General features: G+C 41.4%; 1 protein-coding gene and 1 long non-coding RNA gene across 3 annotated transcripts in view; one reads left to right on the plus strand and one right to left on the minus strand.

Moving 5' to 3' along the window:
• The window catches only part of Znf329 (zinc finger protein 329), a 41518-nt gene extending 23752 nt beyond the window's left edge, over positions 1-17766 (plus strand). The window contains exons 1-2 of one of the 2 annotated variants that reach the window (XM_023563988.2): positions 6396-6561; positions 15196-17766. In XM_023563988.2, coding sequence (XP_023419756.2) covers positions 15204-16826 — 1623 coding nt within the window. In that variant the 5' untranslated portion in view covers positions 6396-6561; positions 15196-15203 and the 3' untranslated portion in view covers positions 16827-17766. Of the gene's footprint in view, positions 1-6395; positions 6562-15195 lie in introns of those variants that run through there. The other variant, XM_063252555.1, reaches the window with a different exon arrangement.
• Positions 2604-6418, minus strand: LOC134476837 (uncharacterized). Its single transcript, XR_010048601.1, has 2 exons — positions 6291-6418; positions 2604-3339 (listed from the first exon to the last, which is right to left on the minus strand). It is a non-coding gene; the product is annotated as an uncharacterized LOC134476837 (long non-coding RNA).
• Positions 17767-20162: the final 2396 nt, after the last annotated feature.

Raw genomic sequence — 20162 nt, forward strand, 5'->3', positions numbered from 1 at the left:
TGGGAACACCTAACTCTTGTAGTGTTGGAATAAGTTTATAATTATTTGTGCTCAAAGTGAAATTATGGTTTGCTCAGATGGATTTAGCAGCAGAAGGTGTTTGTTGCTGAATTGACATTGGCTATACAGTGATGTCCACAGGGCCACTTTAGTTACTTTTCTGTTGCTGAACACTAGGCAGGTGAGGTAGCTTCAGTGAGTAGGAAAGGAGATGGGCTGGCCTCTTACTAGGATGAGTCCATGACTGTAGCTGTGTTGCGCTTATGTGGAGGCAGCTTCCATTGGCTCCAAGTAGGAAGCCCCATGCCTTTCTTGGTAACTGGCTCCAATGCTGGCAAAGGAGGGATCTCGGAAGCTGTCAGTTTTCAGATATCAAAAATAGAATCACATTCTTTCTCACTCAGCAAGCTTAAAAGGCTGATTTTATTGGGACAGGCTAAGTTAGTGGCAAATGGTTTTTGTTAAAGTATATATAGTTTGAAGAGTAAGGTAAACGTCATCATGGTTGGTCCACACAATGGTGGGTATTGTGTGGATGATGTGGTCTGCTGAGGTCTACAAGTGTTGATATGAAGATCAGGGGCATCAAGCCTAACTGGATCCACTACAGGGTCAGAAGGATGAGGGGGAAAACTGCAGAGTTGATTGCTTGGCAATTCTGTATCAGCCCAGCACATTCTCATGCTAACTCTCACCTTAAATTATTTTAGTTCTTATCTGTGCTAAACTCTGCTTTTGCTGTTTTGAATATGTCTTTCCTTCAGCACCTTGAAAATAACCTTGCAGCACCTGTGGTGTTTCATTTTTGCTTTTTGAAAAACTTTTGATGTAAAGACAGATTTTAAGATAATTTATACACTTATTTCCTTTTTTCTTTCCTGAAAAGTTTACCATCAAGAACTGATCTCATAGAATGTCTAACTGAAAAACACTCATTTTCCAAAACAGATTTGTTTGAGAGGAGAGAGAAGATAGAATCTGTTTTTTTTTGTTTGTTTGTTTTTTTTGGGTTTTTTTTTTTTTTTTTTTTTTTTTTTTTTTTTTGGTACCAAGAATCAAACTTATGACCTTGTGCTTGCCAGGCAGGCACATGCCACTGGAACTATATCTCTGGCACTAAAATATTGATACTGGGATCGAATTTAGGACCTTGCACTTGCCAGGCAGGTTCTGTGCCACTGAGCTATCCCTGGCCCAGAAGAACAGGGCCAGATAACAAGTGTGTCCCCCAGCCCAGGGGCCTGCGGTGACCACACTTTCCTAAATGACATCTCAGCCAGGTCCTACCCATATCTTCGTTCAAATCTTTCTTTCCACCTACCAATAACATCCAATATCTGCACCATGGTTGAAAAATGAGCAGGTAGGGGAGAGGCTGGGCCATGAATGCTGACCTTCGTCTGTCCCAACTCCTCATGCCTATCTGTTCATGCTAATTACACAAACACCGTGCTGCTCAGCCCTCTGGCAGGTAACTGAGGCAGGAAGAGTCAACTTCTCTAGTTTCCTTTCCTTGTTTCAGGGCTCCCTGCCCATTCACCATCCTATCAGAAGGATGTGTATATGCATGAATACGCATGTGCACACACACACAGAAACACAATTCATCTTTCACATGGAATAATGTCTTGATAATCTTAGTATTTGATTCTAAGCGTTCTTTATCTGCATTCAGAATGGCAACCACCCATCCCCTTATGGATCCACTCAACAGAGATACTAAGCCAGTCCTGGGCAAGGTGGGGCTTTTCTGTAGCCTCTACTTGGCAGTCTCATGAGGGGAATCAAGGGGATGCAGGACTCTTACATGCCCTTTAAGAGGGAAGACAGAGAAGGCCTTGATCAGATTCCCCTACTGCTTCCGTGCCCCACTGATGCATGCAGTGAGAGATCTGGGGACCTTAGTAGCTCTCATTGTATCTCTTTGTGCTATAGTAAGTTGCCAGCCAGTAAGAGAAAGAGAATAGTTTTTCAGTGTTTTCCTGTTTAGTTTTCATCTTCACAACAGAATTCTTTCTTTTTCCCAAGGAGAATCTGAGAACAATGTCTTTTGTTTTAAGAAGTTCTAGGAAAAGTCCACTGGCATCAGTAGCTGGAGATCTGGTGAGGAACTGAGAAGATAGGATCTCTTGGGTGTCCCTGTTGATAAGGTCTTCAGAGAATCACTGGATAGATACCCAAAGGAGGAAGCCCAAGGATGGTTCCTGTCATTGAGTTGAACTCTAAAGGAGCCACAGGATGACAGGTGGTTGCCAGAATTCTGGCAAAGTTTTTGTAAACAGTGACTTCCTGGAGATGGCACCCTCATGGGCTGTGGGTAGAAGAAAAGGCTGCTGTATCACCAAGGTGGGGCATCTGCCAGAGACACATACCAAGGTACTTGTAAAACTGGGACTGTTGGTCAAGTTCTAAGGATCCCTCTGGGCAGAGGCAGGGGTAGCCATGAGCAGCCCTAGACCACCTCACCACCACTCCATGGTTTGGTCCAATAGAGAAAACAAATGGGAAAGAACATATAATGCAAGTTCTTTACTGGTCTATTGGCAGACAATTTTGAATTCTTTCTTGGGAGAAAGGGTGATGAGGTCAAGAAAAACACAGACTTGGGAGAATTTACTTGGTATATTGCTGGTATTTCATTTAAAAATATTTCTCAATTTGTTTGCATATATACATTGTTATTCCAGGCAGCCACCTCTATTTCAGCAGTCCTTAGCCCTCCTTATCCGCCCAACACTCAAGACCTACACAGATGGATGAGCTCTTGGTAAATGCCCACAACTCAAATACCAACCATGCATATTCTAAAAAATTCATTTATCAAAAAGGGGGATAGGGACTGGTACCCACGAGACATCCCTGCCCTTTTGTAAACGTTGACACCAGACTACTGGAACCTAGGGAAAGTGTGTCAATATGAGGGTACCACACTGTGTGTCCATAGGGCCTCAGACACACTGCAACCATATCCATTAAGTCTTAAGAGTCTGCCCCTGCTGGAGCTTAAGGAGCACTGATGGCAGAAATGAGGTAGTCACCCTGTGCCTGAGAGTTCACATCCGACAGCATCGACAGAGTCATTGGTGGAGTCATCGGCCTGGATGACTCTGGTGGTGATGCTTTGAATCAACCCATTCTCTTAAGCAAGATGACTCTATGCGTGTTGCACTCCAGGGCTCTGCTAGTTTCTTCTCTTGGACTTCCTGCACCTCTCTGTCCAGAGAAAGATCTGCCTTGTTCCCCACTAGTACCACCAGCAACAGGGTCTTCCCATGGCATTGGTGTAACTTCTGATAGACACTCAGTGACCTGGTATAACCATATACCCCAAAGATGAACCTATAGGGAAGAATACTGTACTCAGAAAAGAGGATTAAAGAATTGCAGGTGGAGAAAGCCCAACAGAGACTTGGGTGTAGGGAGGTGTGGCAACCAAAGCAACAAAGTTGCTCATGCTCCAGCTGCCCAAGGCAAGCTAAAGAAAAACAAGTGCTGCTCCCTCTGGTAGCTGGCTAGTTGATCATTGTGTGACTCAGAAACATTTACATATGGTATGTTTGTGATGCATAATGACCAGTTTCATTGTATTTGGTACGTGTACATGATGTATCTTAATTCTTTTTGTTTTTACTTGTCTCCTTTCCTTCCCCTTTTTTCCTCTCCCTTCATTTCGTGTTGTTATTTGTGGATTTATCATGGCTCCTTTACCTTTCTCTCCCCTATCCAGTGAGTAATGTGAAAAGTGTCACTGAGTATACTGCTGCAGGATGGGGAGGGAACAGCAAACCAGCTAAACCCTCAGAGCCTATACTGTCTGGAATTAGTGAGCAATACAAATGAAATCCAGGGCCCAAAAGGCGCAGACCAGCAATGAGAACATGGGAGGGGGTCAGAAAGGATACATTTTTTGTCTCTAAACCTTTGTCTCCACCTATCTTTTGTCCTTCCATAATGCATGGTCACAATAAGGTCAGTTGACCTGCCTTGCTACCATGGTATGAGACACTGTGGCAGACCTATTGTGTACTCCTCACTGTGGTGAATATGGGCATGAGATAGCTCAGACCCTGGAACAAAATCCAAAGAAGCAAGGAATCAAGAAATTTGGAGCAAAGGCTTTTAATTCAGGCCCTGCTATGCAGCCCCCTTAGGATCAACCCAGAGACTGCACCCCACAGAGGCTGAAGAAAGGGATTTTAAAAGCAAGAGAGAGAGAGAGAAAACAAACAAACAAACAAAAAAACAACCCACAGAGCTGTTAAGCTGTTGACTTATTCCTGACAGCATCTGGAAACTGTAAAGCTGCCGACTTAGTTCTGATAACATCTGGAGCTTTTGGTGCATTTCGTTACTCCCATCCTGCGGATAAACATTATCTCGGAATAGCACATTTGCAATAACATGCGGAGAAGAAAGTAGAAAGTTAATTATCTCGGGACAGCTCATTAGCAATAACATGTGGAAAGGGGTAGAAAGTTACAAGAAGCTGAAACTTCAGTTTTTACGAGGATCAGAAACTTAACCCTATCGGCGCATACAGAACAAGAGGAGGTGCACTGGTTAGAGTTAAGCCATAACAGGTGCAACTCTTCCCAGGTATCTGCTGCTGGTCTCCAACTTCATCATGTTGTTTACGTTCTGCTGAAAGATCATATCATTACTGAAGGGACTATTCTCTAGGCACTGATTGCAGTCAGAGGGAGGTGTGCAGCTCTGGACTCTAATACTAATCTTAACCCTAACCCAACCTTATTCATGAAAGGTGACCAAACTCATGACCTAATCATCTCTCAGAGCCCCACTGCTAGATATACTGACAAAGGGAAATTAGGCATCAACACATGGATTTTGGTGGGAAGCAAACATTCAGTCCATTGTAATCACAATCCCCGGAACAATCATTGAAAAAAAAATACAAATATGAGGTGACAGGGCAAGAAAGGTGATTGGGATGAAGATGATCAAAAGATATGAGGTGTGTACCAATCTGCCAAAATGAAATACAATGCTCTAATAACTGATGGGCACTAATAAAAATCTCAGTACAAAGCTACACAGCTAAAACACCAATATATAATCTAAAATGTCATAATACAAACAAGGCAGAAAAGGGAAATCAGGAACAACAACAACGAATCAGAAGTGACAAACAGAAAATAACAAAATGGTAGGCCTAAACTGAACTGTATCAATAATTACATTAAATGTGAATGCTCTAAACACATCAATTAAAATTGTCACCAGACATGGTGGTACACAACTGTAATACCACCACTCTGGAGGTTGAGGCAGGAGATTGCTGTGAGTTTGAGGCCAATCTGGGTTATATGAACTACACAAGACATAGTCTTGTGTAAAAAAATACTGTCAGAATTTAAAACAACAACAAAGAACCCAGGAACTGTTTGTATTCCATTTGAAATATGATGCAATAGATTAAGTTTAAGCAAAAGTGGGAAAATATACATGGCAAATATAGTAAGAGGCTGGAGTGGCTAGGTAATTATCAAGCTAAGCAAACTTCAGAACAAGGAAAATACTGGTATAAGAAAGGATACTCCATAATTATAAATGATCAAATTCATCAAGAAGATACAACAACCCTAAATGTATGTACACCTCATAATAGACCATAAAAAACAAAAAACAATGCTGGGCATGGTGACATCCCTGTCATCCCACATGAAGTATTTGGGAGCCTGTGACAAGACAGCCTGTTTAGAAATCCTATAAAAAATTTAAATGCTGGTATAATTTAAAGAACTATGTAATTATAGTTATTTACATACACTTTCGTCTGTAATTAACTAGTAGAAAATCATTAAGGACAAAAACCCAAAAAACACCACGGGCTGGGGCTGGAGCCCAGCGACTGAGCACGTGCCTCAGAGGTGGGAGTCCCTGGCTTCACTCCTCGCCACAAAACCCCCGCTTTACTAATTTGTGATTTCTTCCATCATAAGCCGCATTTCTGCCCCACCTCCCCCAGTTTCTCAGCTGGCCTTGGGCTCCCACTCGGGCCTCACCACCCTATAGCGGGACTGCAAGCCTGCACCGCCATCGCTGAGCCATCTGCAGTCCTCGGCCGTCCTGTTCTGAAGATATGTAGCTGCTTCACTTCCAAAAAAATTATACTGTCAAGTAAGGAGACATCCTGAGGTGAATTTTAACAGTTTTCTCAAAATAAAACAAATTAAGACGTAAAACTATTCAAGCAAATTACTTAGTAATTAAAACTAAGGTTCCATACGCAGCACGGACAGCACGGCTCAGGCCTGGGGTTGGAGTACCTGCCGGGCGGCGCAGGACATGGGGAGCAGAGCCCGAAGCAGCCCAGGCGGCACACCGTAGCCTCCTCCTCAGGAACACCGGACCAGCGGCTGGAGAAAAACACCCGCTCCCGTGCGGACAAAAAGACTGGGCGGCCAGCGAGAGCGCGCACGCTGGTCCGAGGCGCCACCACGCCCCTTCTTGGTCGTCCCAGAGCCAACGCGCACATCCGGTTAAGAGGGCTCGCGTCGGCGCAGTGTCTGTGAACATGGCTGCCACCGCTTGTCTGTGGTGAGTACAGCTGCTCGTCTCCTTTCCGTTTCCTCGTTTTCTCACTGGTGGTGACGTGGGAGGGGCAGCTGCCCGGTGCCGGTATGGTGGCGAGCGAGCGGAGCATCTGCGTACGAGTTCATGCGGGCAGTGGGCGGCCCGGGCGGGTTGGCCCTGGACGTAAGCGGCTGTTACCGCGGCATGGGTATCCCCGGCACTTAGGAACCCCTGGTCTCAGGCCCAGCCGGCGAGGCGGCTCCGGCGAGAACCGGCAGGTGTCTGTCGCCTGGACCCACGTCGCAGCCTTGTGCTGTTTACTTTTCCCGCATGTTTTGTTTTCTTTTGTGTTAGCCAAGAAAACATGTTTAAACGTGTACTAAAGAGATTTTAGAATCTACAAGTCTAAGCTTAATCAGGAAAAGCAAATTATAAATTCAATCCTCCTAAGTCCAAGGGAAATCAAACAATTATTCCTTTAAAAGTTTACTCAAATTACGTTTTTTTTCTCATTTTTATTAACACATGTTTGCGGTACATGATTACATCCCACATCCGTACTTGTTTAGCATCCTTTTCACAGCCATCTTTCTTGGTTTACAATTTTATTTCCTTAGTCAGCTCCCCGCTCGCAATATTTTGTAAGTTTTCTGCATACGGAAGAGCTGGAAGACCCGAGCATTGGACAATATTAGAATAGAGAATGTCTTCTGCGATTGCTATACCCTGTCCTTTCTTCTTTTTGCCTTTTTTTTTTTTACATTTCAAAATAAGTTGCATCTATCTCTGTATTTTTTCCTCAGACCTTTCCTTATATTTAACATGAAATAGAATTAAGTATTGCTTTTTCTTTTTATTTTTTTTTTCATGTTGGGAGATGAAATCCACTGATCAGCACTTTCATCCCTTTTTATTTTTAAAGTTTATTTTCAGATAGGATCTTGCTGAATTTCTGACACTGGTCTCAGAGGTTGCCATGCTGTTGCCTCAGCCTCCTGAGTAGTGGGAATTACATGCATGTGCCACTGTGTGTGTCTGGCTTTAAAATACTAGTTTTGGAGGCAAAATTGGCTTACCATGAAATGCACAGATCTTCATGGTGTGAATGGCAGAGCTTTGAAACATGTTAAACCTTTATTAAAAATTACAATCACTCTGGAAATGTCCTTAAGCTCTGGCTTCTAAAAAAATGTTTTGAAAACCAGCCCCCAGTTTGTCCTCTTTTTTTCCCAGTGCCAGGCAACTTTATGTTTTTACTTCTTTCTCCCTTTCTATCTAGTTTATTTTGAAAAGTTTCATTCCTCCAGAGAAGTTGCAGGAATCATTCAAGCATTCAGATATAAAGCTATCACTTTTGCTACATCAATTTCACCTTTTTTCCATTTTTAAGCACATGCACTTTATATTTTATATACATATAGTATATGATGTGGTCTGATGTGATACAGGCATATTTTACATACACTTATTTTTTTATTGAATTCCTGAAAATGTATTGCAGGCATCATGACAGTGTACCTTGAAATGCTTTTGCCTGGCTATCCTAAGAAGACCATTCTCAAACAAACTACAATGCTGTTATCGTGTTCAACTACTTTATTATTGATAAGGAGTTCTTGTGTAATATTATACAGTCTAGCTGAGTGTGGTATCACATGCCTATAATCCCAGCAGTTAGTTCAAGGCCAGCCTGGATTAGAGAGAAAACCTGTTTCAAGACCCTCCCCTCAAAATGATACAGTATATATTCAGTTTAATCCAGGATCATATGTTGCATCTAGTTGTTAGGTGGGTTTTTGTTTGTTTGTTTGTTTTGAGACAGGGTCTTGCTATGCTGTTTAGGCTGGCCTTGAATTCACTGTGTAACCCAACCACAACCTGCTCTGTCTCCCAAGTGCTTCCCAAGTGTGCCACTATGCCTGGCTTGTTAGGTCTTTGTAAGTCTCTTCAATTTTGGGGGGGGGGGGGGCTTTGAGCTGTCATACGTTTTCCAGTCTTATTTTTTGAGACAGGATATATATATATTTTTTTTACATCGAACTCAGGACCTCATGCTTAGCAGATGGTGCTGTGCTGCTGAGCTAAGTTCCTGGCCCAAGACAAGACTTTTCTGAATTGCTAATTTATCAGGATGATTCCAGTCATCTTGTCTTGGCTTCCTAAAGTGCTAGGATTACAGGCCTGTGACACCAGGGCTAGCTTCTTCAAGCTTTAATTGAGTGTTCTTGCTTTTTCTTCTGTAACGCTAATTTTTAAAAATTTTAATGTAATTTAATATTTTTGGTTTTCTTTTGATTTTTATGAGGCAGGGTCTCACTATGTATTTCAGGCTGGCCTTCAACTTGCTGTGTAGCCTAGGCTGGTCTCAAACTCACAGTGATCCTCCTCCTCCAACCTCCCACATGTTAGGATTGCAAAAATGTGCTACCATGCCCAGTGACACAGTTTTTTTTTTTTTTAAACCGGTACCAGGAATCAAACTCACAACCATGCATTTGCAAGGCAGGCGCTTATGCCACTGAGCTAAATCCCCAGCCCAACACAGATGTTTTTACCATATCTTTTTTTTTTTTTTTTTGTGCTGGGGATCAAACTCAGGATCTTGCACTTGCCAGGTAGGCAGTTATGCCACTGAACTAAAATCCCCAGCTTGACGCTGAAGTTTTTAAAAGAACTACCTACTGGGCATGGCGGCTGATGCCTGCTGGCCCTGCTGCTCAAGAGCCTGAGATTGGAGTACTGCAAGCTTGAGCCCAGTCTGACCAACTTTGTGATGATCCTATAGTAAAATAAAATTTTAAAAAGGCCTGGGAGGCAGTGTTGTGGCAGGGCAATTTTCTAGAATGGGCAAAGCCCTGGGTTTAATTCTCATCACTATAAAATCAAAAAAAGAAAAGGTGTGGATGAGTTATTTTATACACTGTCCCTCGGTGTTTAGTTGATGGTCACATAAATCAGGTTCTGCATCCTCCACAGGAGAGTGTATGAGTGCAACCATGTCCCTCAATGCGATGCACTGTATCAGGAGTTACATGGTGGTAGGCAGACTGGTCTTGTATTAGTGCTGTTTGCCAATGCTCTCCACATTTCTCCCAGTAACTGGTAAATCATCCTGGGGGTGGTATAATAATTCTTTATCATTTTTCATTTTTTCTTAGTCTTATATTTGTGATGTATTGCTCATTTTGATACTTTAAGATATTTCAAATCTGTTTTATGCCATCTATGTGTTAAGACACTTATTAACTCAAAAGTGTTCTTTACTTGTGTATTCTAATCATTCTCAAGATTTTTTTTTTTATGTATTAGGTTTTTGCCTGCATTGTAACATATTGGTGTTTTGACCATTTGGAATGTATAATTATGTGTGTTTGGGATTGTACATTTGGAATTGTAGTGTTTTTTGATCTGAAAAGACATTAAAAGAAATACCCACTCCTACCGAGGTGTGAGGCTCCCTTTGCCACCTACCAAGTTTGTTTGGACCTCTGTTCTCTTTCCTTCACTGGGTTGCTTAGTTATTGAAACTAAAGAAGAGTCTTTAATCAGGTGGAGGAATTCTCCACTCTTCTTTCTCCTTTCCTTATGTTTGCTAAAGAGTGGTCTTAGATATTTCAGGAACTGTCCTCTTATGTATGATTTACAGGAGCTGTTTGTCATGCTCTAGTAAAATTTCTTGTAGGAAGGTATTGCTTTTATAGTTTTATCTGTCATAGTCGTGGTTTCAGTATAGGGTTTTGTTATCCTTTCGCCAGGTCCAACTCCGCACTTAGTCCAAATTATCTTTTGAGATTTAATTTTTCTTAGCTTTTCTTTCTCATTCTTTGCTTCTTCTATTTTATAATTTTTTTGTGTGTGGTACTGGGGCTTGGATAGGGTTTCACTATATCTCTGCATTGCCCAGGCTGTTTTTGAACCTGAGATCCTTTTGACTCAGCATCTCATGGTGGTGGGATTACAGGACTGTGATTTGAAATGATTAGACTTTTTAGCTGGGAGTTGTTTTAGGAGAACGTGATTTTTGGTTTCAGAGGTTATTCCTTAGAAACTTAATATTGCTGGACATCTGAGCTCCTATAAATTAAACAGATACAAATCCTTTGTGGTTGTGCATGTGATCTAGGACATACATTAACCTTGTTGAGTGTACACATGTTAAAATAGTTATCAATTCGATCATTCTCCACCAGCTCCTTTAGCTAGGGTTGATAATCTCTCAAAAGCCTGTGTAATAGTTCCATCAGGAGCTGTATTATTGAGAATGAAGGTACAACATTTCCCACTCATCATGACATAGACAGCTCTTTTTTTCTGTTGGTATTGTATCTGTGCAATTCTGTTTTTTTAGCGCATTTGACTGGTCGCATCCAACTGCCTGCCTATTCCTTGTAGGGCATATCTAGTGAGGAATCTTTAATTATAATATATATTTAATCCAGTCTTTTTATTAATTGTGGACCGCCAGAATAGTGTTGACTCAGAGTCTGTAACTATTTCCTTCTGGTCCTTGAACTCATTGAAAACTCTTTGAGAAACTCCAATTGAATCAATATAAATAGTTGAATCAAATGAACCAGTTTTTGACCTATTACTCTTATGACTGAGATCCTTCTAGGGCTACTTGTGTAATGCTAAGTTGAATGAGATAGCTAGTTAGACTAAAGTACAGGTTCCTGTACAATTAGATGGGAGTCTACCAAAAATGTTCCATTATCCACAAAATCACCAGATGTCAGTAGAGTGTACATGGAAAGCAGGGTGATTGTGACTATCTGGTCTTCCAGTGATGTTCAAGATTTGGTGTACATCTTAAGCTCTGCTATGAGTTTATGAAACTCCTTGCCTAGAAAGGGAAGATGAGTGATTCATACTTCCTATATTGAAGGAGGGACCCACTCTCAGGTTGGACTTTGGCAGTGCAGAGAAAACCAATGGGAAGTTCTTAAAGGTCTCATTTCCTCATGCATCTTTGTGCTGGTACAGGGCGAACATGCAGCACAATCCCTGATGGTCTGTATTTCTGCTGAGGGGAAACGAAACGACCTGTGCCTATGGATGACTGGCAGTGTAGCAGTCACCCTTATTAAGGACACACACTGAGAATTTTACCCATTTGAGCCAAGCATTTGTATCTCCATCTCCAGTGTCTATCTCTAGAGTTTGTCTGTGTTTAACTTCTATTTTTATTCTTTGAGGGTCACTTTGAAGGAACTCTTCTGCACATGGGGTGGGAATCTCTTTGGTGAAGTTAGTTACAACTTGAAGGGTTAGGGATCCTGTTGGATTCTCTTCAGGAACACCTGTCCCTAGTCCACTGATTGTGTGCTACCTCAGAGTTCTGATCTAGTGAAGCTGCATTACCAAGAGTCAGGAATGCTGGATTACATTGTAATTTCTGACAATTGGAGGGGTAGAACATTTATACAAGTGTAACTTTTAAAAAGCATTTTACTCCTGATGATTTTATATCAGCTAGCTATCCTTGTTTTTGAGTGGGCCACCATACATCAAGGAGAGGAGGGAACATGGGATGTCTGTGCACTTCCCCATCCTAACACTGTAGGAGTGTTTATCGGATCTGTGAGAGTTGTCTTTGAATTTTCAAATTCTCACAGGGCCAAGCTTGACAGAGTCAAGTTTCATGGTTTGAGGTTTAGAAGTTCTAGTTATGTTTATTAGCATCTTAACTGGATAGAATTACCTCATTTTGTGGGCTTTTGATACCTTTTCATCATTAATTTGCAGTATTTTTTCTGCCTGAAGGGAACTAAACTGATCAGCTAAACCAGGACACCCTTCATTATTGAACTTTTTTGGTCTCTTAATTTTAGTATCAAAATATCCTTACTTGATCCTTACATATCCCACTGAATTTGTTCTACACTTTCCCCAGTTTCCTCTGTTAGCCCCTTAGTTCAAGTGTAGTGAGTCCATCTTTTTCTGCTGTTTGTGTGATGGTCTTATTTCAGGAACATTTGATTAGGTTCTTCTCAATTTGGGAGGAGCTTAATCCTCTTTTTAGGTCTTCATCAACACCAGGTTGAAACTGGGTTGAACACTGGGTCATAACTGATGAACTGTGAACTCCAGAGGTGGGGTCTGGGTTAGGAGACTTTTCAGCCTGAGGGAAGATAACATGGAGGACGTGGTCAGTACATAACTTGCTTAGATATTGGTCTTCAATTTCCAAAGTATGGAGATCTGTAGCTCTGCCCAAATATGGGAGGCTATATAGCAATTTATAGGAGACAGCCCTAAAACACCCCTTGTATATTTTTGGAGAGAGATAAAGAGAAAAGGAAAGGAAGACAAGAAAAAACAGAAAAGATGAGGTTTTTATTAGGTTCCCTGTTTAGGTCCTTCATGAACTGCCTAAATGTACTGTAAGGTCACATCGCATGTGCGGCATGGCCCAAAACTGCAGCCTGCCTGACTTGTTTTTGTCATGACTTGCCTGTGTATCTTTTCCAGTCATACAGAGATCTGTTGTTTATATCCAGAACAAGCATCCTTGTTGCTAATACATAGCTATTTTAATCTTTATTAGCAGATGAGGAAGGCAGGAAAAAGGAGTTGTACATAACAGCTGGACTTTACCTTGAAATGTCCCCTACAGATTTTTATATCTAGGGATCTGTGACCTATAAGGAACTCATGGAAGGTTTAAAATGTCTGGAAATGTTGTTTGGCAACTATAACTTATATACTGTTTTAACACAATTTTAAAGCAATTATAAATATTCTTAACCACCACAAACAACTTTAGTTAGAAAGTCACCATCATAATTTGTTTTATTCAGCTTTGCATATTTGAAGGCCTGGATACTTGGGAAAAACAAATACATTTAATACACTGTGAGGTTAGCAATAATTAATGTAATCAAAAGGTTAACAATGGAGAACACAAGAGACTAAGTACAATGCGAACCTTTGAGGAATAAGGGAAAGCAGAAGGGAAAATAAGTAGAATAAAGCTATGCCATGTACAGGAACCTAATAACCTTAATGAATATGAACACTGTGTGCCATATGCATGAGCTAAGATTAATAATATTAATAAGAATGCAAATGAAAGGGAATTAGAGAAGAAGGGAGAGGGCAGAGGATTAAAAAAAGGAGACAGATTATATTTCATATATGTACCTACTCCCCAGGATGATTATAAAATGTATATACTACAAATATGCACTGGTAAATAAGAAAGAACTTTTGTTCTTTAATTTTGTAAGTTTAACCAAGAACATTGTAATATCTTAAGAAGAACTAATTGTTTTACACATAGAGAACTTAACTATTTGATTATAGCCAATATAAATATATTATAGTAATATTTAACAATGTTTGTTGGGTATGCCACTATAAGGCTCTGGGAAAATTGCCAAAGTCCTATCAGTGGATACTTGGGGGAGCCTTGTCCAGCAGTTCCTCCAAATCTGATTATTTTAGATAAGAAAACCAAGTATAAGAGTTAACTTGGTTTAAAGCTGTGTGTATTATCTTTTGATGAAGGGAAAAAACCCTTAAGTTATTGTATGTAGATGACAGGTGGCAAACATTATCAAGCTGTTTTTTCAGACTGAAAAAGGAAATCAAATAAAAAATATAGATCTTTCTTAATACATAAAGTAGTATCTTTATAGTAAAACATTCTGCTTTAGTCAAGTAACACTGCAGCTGTTCTTTTGATAATTCAGCCAATCCATCAAATTAGTTAAATAGGAAAGAGAAAACTAGAGATTTAATAGCTCTTCTAAAAATAACATGAATTCCTTCATTTTATAAATATTTTGTACGTATTCATCTTAGTTAAAAATAATACCACTACCTTAAAATACAAATAATTCTTTATATAAATGAGATTTTAGGAACAATGGATAGAATATGTTGGTGGTAGCTGGTGATATACTTAAGTAATAATCTGTTATGTCAGAGGCTCACAGAATAAAGTAAAATAGTCATGTCTGACTGTAATAAACATTTTAATTTAAAAGGTCAGAAATACCAGTTGTCTCAATATTATAAAGTAGGAGTGGGACAGGATGGTGAAAAAAAATTGACAATGATGAATATATGAGGAGCCCTTTACAGAGAGCTGCTCATCCTCTAGGCTGAAAAGCTCAAGCAGGATACAGTTTTCTTCACAGCATAGCAGAAGAGTCTCTAATAGATCCAGAAGTCAGATCCTGAACTTTCAGGCAACCAGTTTGTGCTGTTTTTCCAGTGAGAAGGCAGATCTCTGATCACAGAGCTAGGCAGGACCTTCTTACTCTGTGTGTGTGCAGTTAGAAATATGTTGGGAATATATATGGATTGTTGGTGTGGTCACTGGTATTGTGAACACACTCAGGGGCCAGGATGGTGACCATGATGAGTAATGATATCTGGCCTGTTTTATATCTCCAGCTAATCCTTTTGATGGTATTCCTGAGGCTTATCTTGACTATTGTCAGAGAGGATAAAATACTGTGCTTTTCTTGGAACCTGGTTTTGGCTTTATTTCTCTGCTCTCAGTTTTGTCTTTCCCTTTCACAGATAGGAATTTTAAAAAGGAAACAAGTGAAATTATACAATCACCCATTTAACCCATCATCCTTTCCTATACTCTTCAAGACACAGGTTTGTGAAGCTCACTCTGCCTTCTTTCTCTTTGCTTCTCAGCTTTGGACATGAAATTGACAACAGTGGCTCAGAAGGTTCCCATGGAAGAATTGTCTTGTGATATGGAAATGGAAGGATTTGTGAGAGATGACCCCTCCTTGCTGGTTGTAGGTGGCAACTGGGATTCTGAGAACCACAAGAGACAGCTGAGGCAATCTGGTGTACTTCAGGAGAAACCAGAGGTTCAGGAAGCAGTTTCTGAATATCTTGGCTTTGGCGAGCATTTGAGTGCAAGTTGGAGCCTTCCACTGTCTCAGAGAGTTTCTACATTAAATGGTTTCCATGAGGCAGATGCCAAAATGTTAGACTGTGACCGAGCTTTACACAATTACTCCAAAAAGTATGCAAGCAAGAGAACTGGTGACAATGATGCCTGTGGAAAATCCTTCCACCACTCCTTGGAAGTTACTCAGTTTGAAAGAAATCAAATGAGAGACAAGCCCTGTAAATACCCTGAAAATGTTAAATCCATCAACCATTTTGCCCAAATTGGTGATCAAAAAATAATAAAAAGAGGAAAGAAACTGTATGAAGACAATGACTTTGGGCACATCTTTGCCTTGAGCTCGTCTCTGAGTGAGAACAGGAGGAGTCACCTCACTGAGAAACCATACAAATGTACTGAATGTGGCAAATGCTTCAAACGCAACTCTTCTCTAGTTCTGCATCACCGAACACACACTGGAGAGAAACCTTATACCTGTAATGAGTGTGGAAAATCTTTTTCCAAGAACTACAACTTGATTGTGCATCAAAGGATCCACACAGGTGAAAAGCCATATAAATGCAATAAATGTGGGAAAGCTTTTAGTGATGGGTCAGCTCTGACTCAGCACCAGAGGATTCACACAGGTGAGAAGCCTTACGAATGTCTAGAATGTGGAAAAACCTTTAACCGAAATTCATCTTTGATTTTGCATCAAAGGACTCATACAGGAGAGAAACCATATAGATGCAATGAGTGTGGGAAACCCTTCACTGATATCTCTCACCTTACTGTGCATCTCAGAATCCATACAGGTGAAAAGCCCTATGAGTGCAGTAAGTGTGGAAAGGCTTTCCGAGATGGCTCATACCTTACCCAGCATGAGAGAACTCACACTGGAGAGAAGCCTTTTGAGTGTATGGAGTGTGGGAAATCCTTCAACCGTAATTCTCACCTCATTGTGCATCAAAAAATCCATTCTGGGGAGAAACCTTATGAGTGTAAAGAGTGTGGGAAGACATTCATTGAGAGTGCATATCTCATCAGACACCAGAGGATTCATACTGGTGAGAAGCCCTATGGCTGTAACCAGTGTCAGAAGCTTTTCAGAAACATTGCCGGCCTCATCCGGCACCAGAGGACTCATACTGGCGAGAAGCCCTATGAGTGTAATCAGTGTGGCAAAGCTTTCCGGGACAGCTCCTGTCTAACCAAGCACCAGAGGATTCACACTAAGGAATCTCCATACCGGTGTCTGCAGTGTGGGAAGTCCTTTAAGCAGAACTCTCATCTGGCAGTTCATCAGAGACTACATAATAGGGAGAGCCCCCACCAGTGTCCTCGGTGTGAGAAGTCATTCAGGAGGAGCTCATCCCTTGTTCGACATCAGAGAGCACATCTTGAACAGCATCCTGTGGAAACATAAAGAATGCAGATGACCATACTTCTCCCAATTGACTAAAAAACTGCACAAAGGTGGTGCAGCTTCAGATGTGACTTCCTGGTCCTTAAGCTACCTAGAGAATTGGTTATTGTAAGACATTCTATAGCCTAGTTAAGCTCATTATTTAGGAACTGCTGGAGAAAACATTAGATGGTAAATGTGAAAAAGACTTCAAGGATCATAAAGCCAGTCCAGTCATGATAGTGCATACATGGGAATAAAACATGAGAATGTGAAGAGCACTTCCATCAAGACATCTACCATTTTTCAGCATGCCAGAATTTGGATGTAGTCAGTAAGTGATCATTAGAAGGAAACCTTTAATAGGGAGCATCCATCTACTTTCTAGAAGCAAATGCTTATTAGAATCAGACCTTGTGAGTGTAGTCAGGAAGAGAAGCTGTTGGAAGGAGTTTTCAACCAGCCGTTTTCTGTATCAGCAAAGACTTCCCAGTGCACAACCCCATATACCACAACAACCACAGAGCTGGAGTTTGCTTGGTGGAATTGTTTCTCTGTTATAGTCCTCGGAGGACTCGTGGGAAACTGGACAGAACATTTGCTACTGAAGGAAGAGTGACAGCATCTTTGCTAAGACTAAAACCTGCTTCTAGGATTGAAAATGGTACTTTGAAGAAAAATGTGTTGCTTTAGTTGTTCAAACTATGAAATAATTAGTAGTTGTGTTTACCTGGCCACTTCCCTAGCCCCACTTTGTTCTTCATTGAGGATTTCTAATTTATTCTGTTCAGTCACTCTGACTTGTAATTACAAGGGTTTTGTTGCCATGTTGAAAATGCTTACAATATGGCAAAAAGAAGCCATAAAATAGATCACTCTCTTTCCTGTAAAGATGTGTGCGCATATGCTTATTATAGCTTAGAAATAGATGATAGAGAAATAAATCATTAGGGTACTAGAATTTTGTATGGTTTTTTTTCTTCTATTACAAATTGTACATTATTGGTATAATAACTTGATAGTAAATGCATGAAACCTGAGAAGGTAAATTTGGGGATTCTTTAAATCTTTTCTACTAATAATGCCTAGATCAGGGCTAGAGGACCTCATAAGCTCCAAAGCAGAAGTGTCCCTATGGTCAGACAGCCCAGGGTACCAGAATCATTTCCTTCTTTGGGACTTGAACTGTAAGGGTTTTGTCATTGTGGAGGAGCAGGTAGAGAATGGCGAACCAGAGTTTTCAGTGAAGCCTCAGACAGCTCTAGAATGGCCATTTGAAGACTGCAAAGGCACAAGAGTTGATGCCCTGGGAATTTTGACTGCCTACTCACCCCTAAGTTCTATTCCCTGGCTTCCATGGTAGGAGAGAAGTGTGAAGGCTATCCTGAGCTAAGTAAGGCTGAACTACATGAATTAGAAATCAGACTAGTTAAATGCATGGCACAGTGTATATGTCTATAATCATGTTGGGAATCTGAGGCAGGAATATTGCATGTTCAAGCCCAGCCCAGGCAATTTAGTGACTTAGGAGATCTTCTCTAAAAACTTTAAACGGTCTAGTTGTATAGCTTAGTAAAAGGCCCTGGGTTTAATCCTTGGCACCACAAAAAATTAATAAAATAAATCAAGGCAGGGGTCTCTGTATGTTTGCCCTTCTGTGACAGAACCATCAGGTGAGCCATGCGGAGGCCTTAGACAGCCTTGGAAAAGACTGCACATTGGTATGTATAGATGTCTGTTTCTTTCACAGACACAGTCTCCCTCAGATTGTCCAAGAGTGGGTAAAAAAATCTAACCCTTAGGTTTGTTTTGAGTTGCCATTTCCAGACAGATTGTCTTTAGGATGTGTCAATCTGACCAGTGTCTTTTAGTGCTTGGCATGTGGACTATTCCTGGAAGAGGTGACCAAAGGGAAGAAGGAATGCCGCTTGAACTTTCTTACAGTGTCAGGCCCATTCTTCTTCATGTATACCCCTTAGATGCTTCAACATGTACTTGTCCCTAGATGGGGAAACCAGAGGAGGAGAGAGAAGAGGAGGGCAGCAGCATCTGGAAAGAGCCCCGTGCAGGCCTGTTTTCCTGTTCCTCTGGCAGTGCAGCTCATGCTCAGTGCCCTCCCCCGTCTTCATTAAACTGTCTTGTCCCAGATCTTGTCATCAGCCTCTCCTTGATAATCCAGTGTCTTCTCAAGTGTCCTATCTCTAGAGCTTCTTCCGGAGGATGGGCAGGACTTTAGGCTGGGTCTTAGCCGGTTACAGGGGTTTGAATACTGCTGTGGATTTTCTGAGCTGTGGCTCTCTAGACAAAGCATCCTCATCCCAGAATCTGAAGGTTCAGTGACAGTTGTAGGACTGGCATGAGCAGCCTACAGGTTCTGGGACTTGTGACCTGGTGTCTCCACAGTGCTGAAATTCTGAGGTCTTCACTCAGTGAGACCAATGGAGAAGGTTTCCTGGCAGCCACTCTTTTCTAGGCACCTCCTCTTGCAGAACCAGTCCTAGCAGCTTCCTGTGTGCTCTGTGCTTTGGAACAACAGAAGACAGGAGTGAGCGCTGGCCTGGACCTGGCCGATGCAGCTGCGTCCCAGAGAACGGTGGGTGCCAGCACTGATAGAACCAGAGACAGTGAGGCAGCAGGAGGGAAGAGTGCAGCCTAGGGAAGCACTTGGAAAGATACTGAAGCTGATTGCATTTGAATGGTCTGCAGCAGAGTGGAGGCTGGTGATAGTGGTGCTGAGTTCCAGGGACCCTGGCTGCAGGACAGTGTGACTGACATGAGGGGATCCAACTGGCGTGTGCCCTTGAGAGATTGTGTGTGTGTGTGTGTGTGTGTGTGTGTGTGTGTGTGTGTGTGTGTTTTAATAAAGCCCGCTACCGAGGAGTACAACTCCTTCGCCTAACTTTGGTCAGGCTCCTCTGATTCCTCTGCTCCATGAGATATGACTTTGGACTGCCCTTTTTGTTCTTGTAGGATCTACTTCAGGCAAGTGTCCTGCCGACCCCATTTTGCAATACCCCTCCCACCCACCAGGGTTTAAGCACCCTTGTTATCTATTAAACTCCTCATGGCCCACTTTTGCTATCTTAGCTCCCCAATCTGCATCAAGCTGAGCTGTTCCATAATTTCTCACACAATGATTCCCACTCTGCTGCTTGGTTATTTTATTTTATTTTATGAACTGAGGGTTGAGCCCAGGGCCTGTGCACTGAGCTGTACTTTCAACCCTTTTATTTATTTTTAAATTTGAGGGTAGAAGGAAGAAAGGAAGGACCTCTTAATTTTTGGTCCATAAACCCTTTTTCAGGTTAATTGTATTTCCTACACAGAGTATCTCAGTGGACCTTACCTCCTGATCTA

The sequence above is a fragment of the Cavia porcellus genome, unplaced genomic scaffold, assembly GCF_034190915.1.
Source record: "Cavia porcellus strain 051 isolate PalLab524CR breed Dunkin Hartley unplaced genomic scaffold, mCavPor4.1 scaffold_7, whole genome shotgun sequence".
Lineage (NCBI taxonomy): Eukaryota > Metazoa > Chordata > Mammalia > Rodentia > Caviidae > Cavia > Cavia porcellus.